This window comes from Leptodactylus fuscus, chromosome 1 (assembly GCF_031893055.1).
Source record: "Leptodactylus fuscus isolate aLepFus1 chromosome 1, aLepFus1.hap2, whole genome shotgun sequence".
Taxonomy (NCBI): domain Eukaryota; kingdom Metazoa; phylum Chordata; class Amphibia; order Anura; family Leptodactylidae; genus Leptodactylus; species Leptodactylus fuscus.
This window is the reverse complement of record NC_134265.1, coordinates 34847098-34863091: the sequence shown is the minus strand read 5'-3', so window position 1 is coordinate 34863091 and position 15994 is coordinate 34847098. Positions and strand designations below refer to the sequence as shown.

At 41.5% G+C, this 15994-nt stretch overlaps 1 protein-coding gene across 1 annotated transcript in view; it reads left to right on the top strand.

The window, feature by feature from the left end:
- Window positions 1-8860, top strand: part of CDC20B (cell division cycle 20B) — a 31492-nt gene extending 22632 nt beyond the window's left edge. Inside the window, exons 8-12 of the mRNA XM_075269448.1 lie at window positions 853-947; window positions 1794-2019; window positions 3472-3597; window positions 6531-6648; window positions 8757-8860. Coding sequence (XP_075125549.1) covers window positions 853-947; window positions 1794-2019; window positions 3472-3597; window positions 6531-6648; window positions 8757-8860 — 669 coding nt within the window. The remainder of the gene's footprint in view (window positions 1-852; window positions 948-1793; window positions 2020-3471; window positions 3598-6530; window positions 6649-8756) is intronic.
- Window positions 8861-15994: the final 7134 nt, after the last annotated feature.

Here is a 15994-nt window from a genome sequence, read left to right as displayed (position 1 = left end):
GTAGATGATTTTGTTCCAAAATAGCCTAACCAATAGTTGATATCAAGTTGGTAAAAAGTATCACACAGGCATCAAATTTATAATCCAGCATAAACCAAAATATAAACAATTAGGCAGGACTACTCTAGGGTCACACCTGCACTTGGGTTTCCAGAACCCAATGGAAGCCCAATCCGCTTAAAATAACAGTTTCCCACGGAACTGCAGACCCCATATAGTCTATAATGGAGTCCGCCGGGTTTCTGCCCAAAAATGTGGAGAGAAAAGTCCTACGCATTTTTCAAGCGGATTTGCGGATGGAATCCCCAAATGGAATTTAAGCATTGGTGGGAACCTAGCTTGTGTAAGGCCCCATTCTGATACTGATTTTGGTGTCTTCCACCCCAAAAATCAATGGCAGATTTCGTCTTGATTCTGCCTCCCTCTGCAGAATGCAGCGTGTGTCTGTTCCTGAAATTAGTGGTCACATGCTTGCATATTTGGAGGATTTCCGCTGCATGTGAACATATACTGTACATGCCAAGAGTCTCAATAATAGGGGTAACATGTGGCTCAGTGGTTAGCCTTGCAGTGCTGGGGTCCTGGGTTTGAATCCTGCCAGGAACAACATCTGCAAGGAGTTTGTATGGATTTCCTCCCATACTACAAAGACATACTGTGCGGTCTACATAAAAAAAGAGTCTTGATGTTACTGGAATGTTCCCAAAAATTGGATCACAAAAGGGGCAGAATTTATGCAAATATGGACTTCCTGGCCAGTTTATAGGCTTAAATCTCCCAATTTTGCTCAAGTATGACATGGCCGTATGGTTTCAATATGCAGTGAAAAAGTTGACTTTTCTTATCTTTCAGCTCTGGGACATTGAAGCACAGAAGAGGCTCAGGAATATGCTAGGACACATGTCTGTAGTGGGAGCTCTAAGCTGGAATCAACACATTGTAAGCAGGTAAGGAGTGGAAATATATAACTCCCAGCGTTCAGAGGAATAAAATATGTGGTGCACAAAGTATAACATCTCACCAGTGACCCTCTTACAATATAATGACCCCCACAGTTCCGTCCTTTGGACCCCCTACAATATAATGCTCCATCATCATGGCCCATCACCCAGCAGAATGTCCCACTTCATGGCACCACACTATAATCCCCCTTATTGTGGCCCCCTATATAATATAATTCACTCTCATAGTGGTCCCAACACTATAATCCCTCTTATTGTGGCCCCCACACGATAATGCTTCCTCATTTCGGTCCAGTTTGAACCTGAGATGGCTTCATTCCCTGTACAAAATACATTACTGCCCATGTGTAATTGTGAGCCAGCCGGATAATACACTACCTGTGAACAAAGGTGATAAGGGAGTAGGCAGGGTGACCCTGGGGTCAGGTACTGGTTCTGATCATATGAACTGGGATTGGATACATCCCGATTCATCATTTAAAAAGTCCCGGAGCATCTAAGTTAAAAAAAGACTCCCTGGAAACTCCAGAGGCAGGCGTTGCTGCCAGTATTCTCAGGGCTTAGAGGAAGTGACATCACATCCGTCATTCACATGGCTATGCCACAGGGCTGAAGCATGGCCATGTGACCAATCGACATGATGACACTTCCTGTGAAGAAGAAATCAGCCATGTTTTTGTAGTTCTCCACAACCCCTTTAAACAATGCAAGGTTGCCCTGTCTTTGAAGTGCCGGTCATGATATTATTTTTACCAGTGCACCCCATATGATAAATCTTTATATGAATGATCTCTGTGCTTGCATCTGTGAAATCCTTTTTGTTTTGTCTAGTGGCTCTAGGCTCGGTCATATACACCATCATGATGTCCGCATGGCACAACATCACACTGGATCTCTATGTCACAAGCAAGGCATTTGTAGTCTAAAGTGGTCACCATCGGAAAAACACTTGGCTAGTGGATCCAGTGATGGTCTTCTCAATATCTGGCCCTATGATCCAGGATCTACCAGGGTTTGCACACCACTACAGAGTATGGTGCACTCCACATCTGTCAAGGTGAGATATACCAGGTGGAGAGAATTAAAGAACTGTGTATGGTTCGTCACTCAATGTGACATTGTCTTTACTATTTGCTTTCCTCTAAAGGAGCAAAACTGTGGAACTAGGAACTTAATACATTAACAATTTGGCTGTATGTTAATGATACATGACTATGAACCTTGTGTTCTCTGGAAGATAAACCACCACGAGAGGAATCTGGTTGATCTGGTTGCAGCTTTCTCCCCTCTCCCATTCGGTATCCATGCACCATCACCCAAACAAGCATTTGCAGACAGCTGCTATATCCAAAGTGTATGGCTGTACAACCTGGAAATACATTTTGTACAGCAGTAGAGAATGTAGCCCACAGATGTTGTAGCTGGGCCTGTAGATCTTGCACTCTCATAGTTTGCTGAAACTCAATTTATCTGTCAACCAGGCAGTCAATGGAAATTTTCTAATCTGGCAGAGATATTCCTGGGAAACTCTTACTGTGTGTGGGTGAGCATTATCGTGCTGAAAAAAGCCAGGTGGAAGCCCTGCCAGCAGGATGTGCTGTACATATGACTGAGGTGATATTGTCCCCCGTATCACTACCAGGGGTGACCAACTGTTGTATGTGTTGGATCCCCAGACCACATTGCAGTTTGGGGCAGTGTGTCACTCCACAGCAAAGGCACAATTGAAGCGCTCACCACAAGGCCTCCATATGTGAACCCAACTATGGTCTGATTCCAAACAGATCCTCAACTTGTTACTAACTAAAGACCATATGGTTCCGGTTCATAGCAGTCCAAGATTCTTGTTCAGGATACCACATTGGCTGGGTTATCTGGCTGGACTTTCTAGAGCCTGTTCCTTATGTGTGTGTGACCTCACCTAACCAATACTTTCACCATCTACCAACAGGTAGGTCAGAATGACCTAGATGGTGGACAATTTGTCAAAATTACCACCCTGCCTCTCCCAGTCCACTGATGTGCCCTTTTGAAAGTCTGTGAAGTGGGCAAAACTATTTTGTCCATCCCACCAGGAACAACACCTGCAAGGAGTTTGTATGTCCTCCCCGTGTTTGCGTGGCTTTCCTCCCATTCTACAAAGACATACTGATAGGAGACAAAAAAATATACATTGTGATCCCTATATGTGGGCTCAGAATCTACATAAAAAATAAAAAAAATACTTTGTCGATTGTAGAGGCATGTCTAACAATCACCGATCTCTAATCACGAGATACCCTACCCAAAAGTAGCCTCTGAGAACCGTTTTATAGGTCAACACTTTTATGCATTCTTGTGGCAAGACTGAATGTATACAGGCCACACCTTCAATCATTTATGAATATATGTTCAATACATAAGTGTATGTAAGTTTTGCAATATTCTGACATTTCTGGGTGCATTACTTTTTTGGCATTGAGTGTATTTATTAGGGTTTTTACACACTGATTTGGTTTGTCTTCTTCAGGCTATGAACTGGTGTCCATGGCTTTCACATACTCTTGCTGTAGGAGGTGGAATGAGCGATGGCCACATACGTATTTGGGATACAAATAATGGAAAACTCACAAATTCAACAAATACAAACTCACAGGTAAAAAGTCAATTTTAAGACATGTATGTCCTGATAAACAGATTGATAAGATCTCGGACCTCTGACATCATGCCAGTGGCATTACCATCTATACTATATGGTCAACAGTATGTGGATGCCTCCAAATTACACCTACCAGGTTCAGTTCAGGAATCTGTGTGGCCAGTCAAGTTTTCCACACCAGACTACCCCAATCATGTCTGGGGTACAGTCATAATGCAACTGGGTCTTCCCCAAACTGTTCCCACAAACTTGGAAGCACCCAATTGTCCAAAATACCTTGGTATGCTGAAGCCAACCCTTGAGAAAAAAACGCTTTAAAGGCTACATTTGCCATGAGGCGAGATGAGTATCTCACCTCAGGCGGCAGATTATTGAGTCACTGAAGGGGAAGTGTTGACAGTATTTGTTGGGTGAACTCGCCAAGAAGTTTCCTTCAGACCGAACACGTCCAAAATTAAACTGCTTTCATACTCCGGGGTCTATTGATTGAAGATAAGGATGGGCAAATCTCTAAAGAGTTATTTAATTTCAGTTTGTTCAGCCCAAAGATTTGATTTGGGACGAGCAACTTTTGATAAGACTGGATGAGACTATGGAGTATAATAAGTTCACTTTTCGTTCACGGGTGTCAAACCCCCAAAGTTTCAGGTTCTTCATCTGGTCTACAGATCAATGCATTAGGTCTGCAAATATTAATAGCAGATGCCTGAATGCAGGAGCAGGAATCTAAAGACTTGTTGAATAATGCCATTTAACCATCTTCACTCCAAATCGTTGCCGCACCTCTGGCAGGTTTCCACGGCACCCCAGTTAGGAATAACAGATCTACCCTAAACGAGAGGTATTGTCTATGACAGGGGTCGGCAACCCCTCGCACGCGTGCCAAGACTGGCACATGAGGCATATTCTGCTGGCACGGCAGGCAGCCCGCAACTTTCATACACTAAATTGAGAGAGAGCGTCCTTTCAGTGCTCTGCTATAGAGCTGAGGGGTAGGACACGCCCCTTCTATCTCTGCCCACCAATCAGAGGTGAGCCTCTCACTGCACAGGATAAGGGCTCCCTGGACCTGCTGCTACATGTGAGGAGGAGCTCCTGCCCTCTGCAGCCCTGAGGAGGAGAGGAAGCTGAGTAAAGTGAAAGCAAACACAACACCAGGTTAGTAACTATTCTTATGAATGGCAGGCATTTGGGGTTATTACTTTAGTTTTAGTAACTCCATGTGCCTCACATTAATAACAGTTAACCCCATCATGTCCCTCATATTAACCCCTGTGTGGCTCACATAAGGGTTACTGATGTGTGAGACATATGGGGGTAATAATAAAGGACCTATATAATGAAGATGTTCACTTATTACCTCCATATGTCTCACATATCAGTGTCCCTTATGTAAAGCACACAGGGGGTTAATGTGAGGGACATGATGGGGTTAACCTGCAATGCACATGACCAGACTCTTTATCTACAACTGTGGATAAAAGTACAGACCAATATATTTCAATTGACCCTTATATACTGCCATTCTTTTTGTGGCTGTGTATCTGAGCAAAATTGAAGAGCTGAAAACTATGGAGAAGGTCCTATATGTGTCCTATACATCCCCTCTATGTGTCCTATACATCCCCTATTTTTTTTTTAACATATAGGTCAGTGAAAACCACATCCGTGCCATTTGTATGCAGGAGGCGTAAGGCTGAGGCCCCACGTTGCAGAAATGCAGCGTTTTTGTTGCTGATTTTGCTGCGGTTTATTTCAACCAAAGCTAAGAATGGCTACAGAAGGAATGGGAAATATATAGGCAGCTTCTTATACGTCTCCCTTCTGCTCAATCCACTCCTGGCTTAGGCTCAGAAAAACGCAGCAAAATATGTAACAAAAAAAGCTGCGTTCCCTGTGCCTCAGCCTTAGGCTAAAGCCCCACGTTGCAGAAACAGTTTTTTTTCGTTGCAGATTTTGCTGTTGTTTTTTAACCGAAGACAGGAGTAGATTGAGCAGGAGGGAGACATATAAGAAGCTTCCTATATATTTTCCGTTCCTTTTCTAGCCATTCTTGGCTTTGACGGAAAAGAAAAAACGCAGCTAAATCTGCAATAAAAAAGCTGCATTTTTATAATGTGGGGCCTGAGTCTTAGTGTGAGTCTATTGGGTGGTGACACTGTAACTAGATGCAATTATAGCCAAATCCAGCTCCTGGGCACCAGTGCGGCCACTTTGTTGAAAGTGTGACACCCATTAATTTCTGGCTGGGGTTTTGCTGTTACTGCACCGCCAGGAACTAAAAGTGACTGAAATTAATCTGCGTTTCACTTAGGGAGCGTTCACACTACCGTCTGTGTCCAACAGCTAGTGTCTGCTGCTAATGTCTGTTCAAAATCTTGAGCAGACATTAGCAGCGGACACTAGCTGTCGGACACAGACGGTAGTGTGAACGTTCCCTTACAGAATACTGAAGTTACTAACAGCCGAGGACTGGATGGAGCATCCAGGTACATTGTGTGTCTCCCCCTACAGGTATGACCTCACTCTGCTCCCAGTCACATACATTACCACTAATTGTGGGTTACGCATGTACTTACCTTGCTTCTAATGGAAAAGAACATGTGTATCCAGGCAAATAGTGGTAAGCGCATGTGGCTTGGATCACAGTATGACAGCACCCCTGTGCTATATGACTTTAGTGTAGGTGTCGTCAGCCTTACAATTATTGCCCGGCACTCCGAGGACCTCTTCTTTGATTTTTTAATTTAAATCGGCACGCCGAACAAAAAAGGTTGCCTACCCCTGGTCTATGAAGTACCCAATTCCTCTTCTATAATAGCAATCATTATTTTATGATACCAAGTTCTATCATCTTTTACTGTTTGGTGTTTCTGGATAATCCAACGTTTCATTTTTTTTGCATCTTTTCCACATATTTTTCGGATCAGATCTGCTCCATCCTTTGGCTGCCGGATACAAAAGAGATTGTCACTGGTCATGGATCTCCCAGAAACCAAATGTCTATTTGGCAATATCCATCTTTAGGGAAAGTTACTGATGTTTATGGTGAGTAGGACATTGTTTTGTAAAAAATAAGGTCAGGCTAAGTTCATATGTCTCGGAGTCTCTGTTGGAGACTCTGTCGCAGAGTCTGATGAAAATTGGCAGAGGAAAAAGTCCTGCACGGAAGACTTTTTCTTCTGCTGCTTTTAGATTAGTAATGAAGGACACCCGTGGACCCCATTATAGGAGGGGGGACCCAAAAGTTTCCAGAATGAGGCTGCTGTGCGTGCAGTTTTCGTAGTACGCGACTCTGCAGCTAGTTATTTGTTCAACCTTCTCAGTCAGTGAGCCAAGCGGTGTTGATGTGGAAGGTTTGTCTACCCGCAGTGAATTTTCTTGCAAGAGCTGTTTTGGACAGCCATCGCTCGTCAAGTGAAGTCCAATGTGAAGACAATGGCCATTTGTTTTTTCGATGCAAAAGGGATTGTGCACTCGGAATTCTTTCCAACAGGTCAGACCGTCAACCAGGTTTTCTACTTGGGGGTTCTCAAGAGGTTGCGCAAGAGTGTGCGGCGAAAAAGGCCCGAAATGTGGCAGTCTGGTGATTGGTTTTTCCACCACAACAATGCCCCAGCCCACACCGCCATCTCGGTGACCACTTTCATGGCAAGAAACGGCATGGCTGTCTTGCCCCACCCACCCTATTCACCCGATATGGCTCCCAGTGACTTTTTTTTATTCCCACGAATGAACCTCAAGGGGAAGCATTTCGCCGATGTGGAGAAGGATGAAGAGGAAAACGACGGAGGCGCTTGCACACATCAAAGTAGATGAGTTTAAAAAATGTTTGGAACAATGGCAGACGAGATTTGACAAGTGTATTGCCGCTAAAGGAGAGGACTTTGAAGGAGATTGACGGAATTTTGTACACAAAAATAAATACAAGCTTCAAAAACAACTTTTCTGGAAAATTTTGGGTCCCCCCTCATAGTCTGTGAAACAGTTGTTTTTCTGGTCCACCTCTCCATTGGTCGTGTTCCCCTGGTATATCTCAAGAACAAAGAATCAAAATCAAGGATGTTGAAATCCAATATCCAAAATCCCCTCCAGTTGGGAGATCTCCATGTACATGAGATCATTGACCCATTTTGTTGGTTTGACTTATTTATTGGTATGGCCAGCTTTATGGTTAAATATTTTTTTTCCCTATAAATTGATATAAAGAACATTATAACTACCTTCACAGTTCCTGTAGGGGTCTTTCCTTAACTTTCTTGGTTGTTAATTGTCTTGTCATTCATTCATTCATTGACGGGAACCCATCAGGACAATTTGGGGCACTAAACCTTCCACAGTTCTTATAGACTGGGGATTTAGTGCCCCAAATAGCCATGTTGTAATGCCATCAGTGCCTGTGTTAAAAATGAAAAACCTTTATATACTCCTGTACTCCAGGCGCCAGCGCAGTTCTTTAGTGAAGCCAAGGGAGTACAACTTGGCTTCAGTGCGCAGGCGCAAAGACCACCAGAGATGTCATCGGACTCATCTCTAAGTATAAAGGTTTTTTTGTTTGTTTTTTTTAGTGTGGTAATGGATGGCATTTTCATAGATCTATTTTGGACACTAAGAACATGTGACCCAAATCCACAAGACAAGTTCCCTTTAACCCTTTCCCACGGTAGGCATTTTTCGATTTTCGTTTTTGACCCCCTGCCTTCCCTACTCCATAACTTTTCTGTTTTTCCATTCACAGCCCCAAAAAGGGGCATTAATAGAATCTCATGGTTTTCAATATCATTGCTATGCTGAAGACACTCAACTATATCTCTCTGGACCAGACATTACCTCTCTGCTGGCCACAGTGTCTAGTGGCCATAGAAAATGAAAGAAAATTCATAATGGGGTAGAATTGGAGAAAAAATGTTTTTCTCGGCTTTCTTATAGGCTTAGTTTTTACGGCAATCACTGAGCAGCCAAAATGGCGTCACCTGTATTATATATCATGCATTATTAGAAGGGGTTAAAGATGTTATGCCAATATGACTATCTTCTGGGCTGCCATTGAAATAAATGGGAGTGCGTTGCATCTGTGTCCTCCAGGGGTTTGGGGTGTGTAGTTGTGTATTAAGGTTTACATGTGGCATGATGCTTGTTATATTGTACATTAACAGGGCACAGAGGACGAGTCCTGCATCTTGCATTAAGTCCAGATAAGAAGAGATTCTTTTCAGCGGCAGCAAATGAAACGTCTTATATATGGAAATACAGGAAATAAAGAGGAAACTGAAGAACAGACAATGATCGCAACGCATGGGACATTTGCATTGTTTGGAGCTCATTCTGCTTAGACAAACAATTTGTTTCTAGGTTTGTAATGGAACTTATCATATGATTCATGAACAATAGCAAAACCTGGCCAGGGACAGTTGGGTTTTCTTGGGGTGACCAGGGACAATTATTCGGAGAGACCTTCCATCTGCACATTCACTTTCATTGCACATTTTGGTATATTTTTGCAAAAAAAATATCTCATAAGAGATATCTTCTTGTGACAATCCACTATTATGTCAGAGCCTAAAACTAGTAGATGGTTCTGTGACTCTCCTGTGGCCCTGACCAGCCCGCGTCAGGCTCCACCAGATGATTTTGGGGGTCTACCCTCCATTAATACGTTGCTCAGTTTCTACTGTAAGAACTTGACGCTTGTGATGAAAATCATCTCCAAATGGACATGAATGGCTAAGCTAAATGTAAAGGAATAGCTTACATTTGAGTATTGACCATTACATCTATTGTATCCCACATGGGGCTGTCACGGAATGAGAACAATGGACATTAAGTGACTGATGAAGATGGCGCCCCCTCTGTTGAGTGTCCATCTGCATTCACCCGATGTAAGAACTTTCTTCTATCATGCTTATTCCTATTCTGCATGCATCCGCCCCCTCTTGCCCCGTGTGTATATATCTGATAGACTACTAGGGGCTTCTTCAGCTACCCCGGGTACTTGATCACATAATAATCTGGTATCAGCATTATGGAGCAGTATCAGATTTACTCAGGAGAGGATGGATGAATAAATTAAAAACTTTGAGTAAAATAATGTGGGTTGAAGGATATTTTCTAGAAACCCTATTTTATTGGAAGCTTGTTTTAGGTGATAAAAATACCCGTAGTTATTAAAACTAGAAGAATAATTAATATTATTTATTGTGTTATTTATTTCTGCTTATTTCTAATAATTTATATATTCAGTATGTTGTACGTGTCGTTACTATTGTCTGTAGAAGAAGCTATTTATTGTATATATTTTGGTCTATTTATTTATATCTATTGTTAGTTTTATATTTCGTTACTATGGTTTATAGAAGAAAAATCGTACCGACCCACAAAATAAAGGTTACATGTTACTTATGCTGTATGGAAAAAATTTTTGATAGTTAAAACGCGATGTCAGAACGGAGGAGAAATTCCATAATGGGTGTAGTTACTAAAATGGGGTCACTTTTTGGGGGTTTCCAGCATATTGATACTTTAAGGGCTCTCTAAATTCAACACGACACCTGAAAACTATTCCAGCAAAATCTGCCCTCCAAAAGCCAAACAGCTCTGTTTCCATTCTGAACCCTGCCATGTTCCCATAAAGCAGATTATGACCACAAATGGGGTATTGCCGTGTATAACACATTACACATTGTGTAACAAACCGTGGGGTGTTTTTTCTTCTTTAACCTCTTGTGACAATTTAAACTTTGGGGATAAAGTGACTTTAAGTAATTTTTAATTTGCACATCCCAAAGTTAATAAAATCTGTGAAATGACTGTGGGGTCACAATGCTCACTATACGCCTTGATAAATTCTGTGAGGGGTGTAGTTTCTAAAATTGTAGGTTTCCATTGTACTGGTACTTTAGGGGCTCTGCAAATGTGACATGGCACTTGAAAACTATTCCAGCAAAATCACTCCTTCCTTTCCGTGCGCTGCCGTTCACCCAAACACCAGTTTACACCCACATGTGGGGTATTTCTATGTTCGGGGGAAATTGAATATCAATCTGTGAAATGCATTTTCTCCTTTAACCCTTTGTGAATGTATTAATTGTAAGGGTAAATGAATTTATTACTGAAAAAAATGAAACTTCTAAATTTTACCTTCATATTGTTTTAATACCCATGAAATGCTTAAAGGGTTAACAAACATCCCAAACACTGTTTTGAATTATTTGAGGGGTGAAGTTTGGAAAATGGGGTGATTTATGGGAGATTTCTAATATATAGGCCTTTATAATCCCATTCAGAACTGAAGTGGTCCCTAAAAATCTAATTTTCTTGTAAATCTGGAAAGTCGCTGTTACACTTGTAAGCCTTGTAATGTCCAAAGTAAATTAAAGGACAATTAATAGATGATATATATAAAGCAGAGATATAAAGCAGAGATATGGTAGATGATATTTATTCATGTATTTGGGTGGTATGACTATCTGTCTGAAAAGCAGAGAATTTGTATTTACCTGATATACAATGTGTCACGAAAAAACAATCTCTAAATCACTTGTGTAAGTTATAGTGTCTCAAAGTTATTGCCCTATAAAGTGACACACGTCAATTTTGAAAAATGAGGCCGTGTCCTTAAGGGGTTAATGTTCGTTACTCTCATCTTGTAACGGATGAGAGCAATGGACATTAACAATCGTAGTGTGAACCCCCCCTTATAACTAATGTGTGGGATAATAGGAATTGCATTCCTCTGTATATTCAGCATCACCACAGTTCCCTACTTTTATCTTTGGGTCATTGTTTACCCCTTAGGAGATATTAGGGATGTTTTTGTAGATTTGATTATTTTAATTGATTTTAGTAAAAGTTATGTTTTAGAAACTTCGCTTTTGATCCGTGATAGAAGAAAAAAAAAGTTTCTTATCTTATAATTATCATAAATTTGATCTACATGAGGCATATGGGTGAAGTTATCTGTGGTGGAACATTTGTGGTTTAGCAGAAAATACTCATATGGTGAAATGATATCATTAAGACATGAAATAGATAAGACAAGAAGAAATTGGGCAATATACAGTATATATATATATATATATATATATATATACACACACACACACACATGGACAAAGGACAAAATTGTTGGTCGCCCTAGTTTAATGAGAGATAAACTCACAATGGTCACAGAAATAACTTGAATCTGACAAAATTAATAATGAATAAAAATTCTATGAAAATGAACAAATGAAAGTCAGACTTTGCTTTTCGCTTCAACAGAATTTTTTTTTTTTTTAAATAAACCTCATGAAACAGGTCTGGACAGAAATGATGGTGCCCATTGCTTAATATTTTGTTGCACAACCTTTTGAGGCAGTCGCTACGATCAGATGATTCCTGTAACGGTCAATGAGACTTCTGCCCCTCTCAGCAGGTATTTTGGCCCCTCATGAGCAAACTGCTCCAGTTGTCAACGCTGATGTGCGTTGCCAAAATGTGATTTTTGTCTCATCTGTCCATAGGACATTCTCCCAGAAGCTTTGTGGCTTGTCAACATGTAATTGGTCATTATTACTTTTGTCAGATTCAAGTTATTTCTGTGACCATTGTTGGTTTTCTTTCATTAAACGAGGGATACCAACAATTTTGCCCACGTTTGTATATATGTAATATATAAATATATATGCACACACATTATAAGCACAGTAACAAGTGAAGTGTATACAAACAATTAAACCTAGAAGTATCCTTTCTAACCCCGCCATACACATCCTCAAGCCTCATGACTTGGCCAAGCATGCATGTGTTCTGAATAGGGAGAAAGTCATAACCAGACAAAAGAACATAAGAATTGGATATACTATAATCCAGCGTTCTTTCGCTCAATTGGGGGAAGTCAGGACTCCTACATACACATCTGATGGTTAGGCGATCCCTAATATTTATGTGGCCACCAGATTTATAATACTATTTATTTATGAGAAATGATAGAAAATTGAAATAAAAGTTCACAGTATTTTATTAAAATCAACATATTGTGGTGATATAAAAAATAAATAAATGAAAGCAATTCAATCAGGTCACTGGCAGCAGGACAGGGTGACAATATGGTGCTCATACAGCTGGCAATGCTACTTTTTATACTCTTACATCCAGCCATCACTGAGCCGCTGACCAGACACTATGATAAGTCACCTGGAGCTCCATTGGCAGAGAAAGACCCTACAGCAATGCCCCAAATCAGTGCCCGACCTGATTGTGGCCATTGACCTTCCTAACAGCTCAGTCGGAGCTGATAAAGGCATCATTTTCCCGATGGATCTTACTTCTTCTCGCTGCCATTTTGGGGTGAAGCCTACTAAGGGCTCGTTCACATTTGCATCCGGTCTCCATTCTGCAGGTTTCCGTTTCCTGCACAAAACAGAGGCAGGAGACGGAAACATGCAGGACTCTTTTATACCCATTCATTTGAATGGGTGAGAAAGCTGTCCGGCCGTGAGCGGCGGTGAGCGTTTTATGCTCTCCGCCGCGAAACCGGGTTTTATAATCCGGACACAGAGTCGGACATGCCGTACTCTGTGTCCGGATTAAAAAAAAACAGTTTCGAGGTGGAGAGCATAAAACGCTCACCACCGCTCATGCCCGGACCCGGTCTGTGGTTTCCGTCTTCTTGCATGCAGAAGATGGAAATCACAGAACGGAGACCCAAACGCAGGTGTGAACCTAGCGTAAAGGCTCTCAGGCTTGTCATATTGGTATTTCTCAATACATTAGTGAACAGAATTAGTGAACAGACACCCCCCCGCGGTCTGAAAATAAAAGAGAAAAAAAAAGTATAAAAAAATAGATATAACAAACTCAAAAAGAATTATTAAACTGTAACCTTTTTTCCCTAGAACACATAATACATAATCCCACACATAAAGTATAAGGTATCTCTGAGTCTGAAAACGTTCGGTCTACAAACCTCTTAAAAAAGACACGATAGCGGGGAGCTTTTTTGCCTCTCAATGCAGAATCAGAAGGCTCTATGCAGGGGCGAAACTTGAAGCGGTGCAGAGAGTGGCTGCTACATTGTAACAAATCACTGCAGTGAGACAGTCTATAAAGAAAATTGTGATGTCTTACTTAGGGTATGTTCACACTGTCGTTATTATTATGCTTACGTATATAGCGCCATCATATTCTGCAGCACTTTACAGACATTGACAGTCACTGTCCTATATAGGGCTCACAATCTACATTCCCTATCAGTATGTCTTTGATGTATGGGAGGAAACCGGAGTACCCGGAGGAAACCCACGCAAACACGGGGAGAACATACAAACTCCATGCTGATGTTGTCCTGGGCGGGATTTGAACCCAGGACTCCAGTCAGTTACTGTCATCCATCACATGGTGAGAGCAATGGTTATTAACAGTTATACAGTATCATCATCACTTGATGGACACTTTTTTTGTCATATATGTTCAGTTTTGTAATGGAAGAAAAAGACCTACATGCAGGACTATGTCTTCTCTGGGAAAAATTAAAATAAATGATAGTAGAAAACTTCCATGATGTATTTTACATGGGGATGAATGTAGATGGACACTAAATAGAGGGGGCTGTATCTGTAGCTGTTAATTAATGTGACAGATGAAATCAATGGACATTAACAATGGTAGTGTGAACCCCCTTACAAGTCATGTGTAGGATAATAGGGATTTCATTCCTCTGTATCCAGCAATACTATGGCTCCCTATTTTTATCTTTGGGTCATTGTCTACCCCATAGGAGTTATTAGGGATGTTTTGTATATTATTTTGCATATAAGATAATCATTTAATAGTCCCACCATGGGGATAGTCAGTGTGTTACAGCAGCATGGATAATACAGTAATTTATTATAAGAACATATACAAGCTCATAGCAGATAGAAAATATACTAGGAGTCCTAGCAACTAAAGAGAAAAGGAAGACTCAGGATCATTTAGTTCTCTGTGCGGAGTGATCTTCGCTTAGCCTGATGTTGATTATACAGCCTGACCATGGTTGGAAGGAAGGATCTCTGATACCGCTCTTGTCACACTTGGGGTGAAGCAGTCGGTCACTGACAGTACTGCCCAGTGCTATCACGATCTTATACATGGGGTGGGATTTGCTCTCCAGCATGGAGCTCACCATGGACCGTGTCCTTCTGTCACCCACCACCTGTACTGGGCCCAGGGGGCTCCCCAGGACAGAGCTGGCCCTTCTGATCAGACTGTCAAGTCTATTTCTGTCCCTGGATGATATACTGCTCCCCCAGCAGGCCACACTGAAAAAGATGGCTGAAGCAACCACAGAGTTGAAAAAGGCCCTAAGAAGTGTCCCCTGGACTCCGAAGACCCTCAGCCTCCTGAGCAGGTAGAGTCTGCTGTGGCCCTTTCTGTGCAGCGCCTCCAGGTGATCAGCCCAATCCAGTTTATTATTGAGGAGCGCACGCAGGTACTTATAGGTCCTGATTATTTCAATGCATGTCCCCTGAATATCCACTGGATTCGGAGCACTTCTCTGCTCCCCCACCATCTCCTTGGTCTCCCCAGCATTAATCCTGAGCTGGTTCTGCTGGGACCATTCAAAGTCTCAGTTTAAGTCTCTGTATTCCCTATCATCGCCATCAGTGATAAGGCCGACTATAGCAGAGTCATCGGAGTACTTCTGTAAGTAACAGCTGGATGAGTTGCACCTAAAGTCAGCAGTGTACAGTGTGAAGAGAAATGGGGCAAGAACTGTACCTTGTGGTGCCCCCGTACTACAGATCACAGTGTCAGACACACAGTTCCGGGCTCTCACATACTGAGGGTGGTTTGTCAGGTAGTCTAGGATCCAGATGGACAGGTGATGGTCCACACCAACAAGGTCTAGCTTGTCCATCAGTAGCCCTGGCTATATGGTGTTAAAAGCACTGGAGAAATCAAAGAATATTATTCTCATAGTGTTCCCTTTTATTTCAATTGATTTTAATAAAAGTTATGTTTTAGAAACATCAATTTTGATCCGTGATAAAATTAAAAAAAAAGTCTCTCCTCTCATCATTATCATAAGATTGATCTACATGAGGCAGATGGGAGAAGATATCTGTGGTGGAACATTTGTGGTGTAGCAGAAAATACTCATATCGTGAAATGTTATCTTTAATATGTGAAGTAGATAAGACAAGAAGAAATTGGGCAATAACAAAATATATATTATCCAATTTATTCATGATATATATATATATATATATATATATATACTGTAAACACACTAAGTGGCTGAGAGGACATCTCGGTGCAGAGTCCCACTGACCAGCATCCTTCCCTCCCTGAGCCTCATCTTCTCCATCATACTGCAGGGGACCCAATATCCAATAATCTAAGAGCGCCCTCGTTCAAGGCTTAAGCAGGCTAC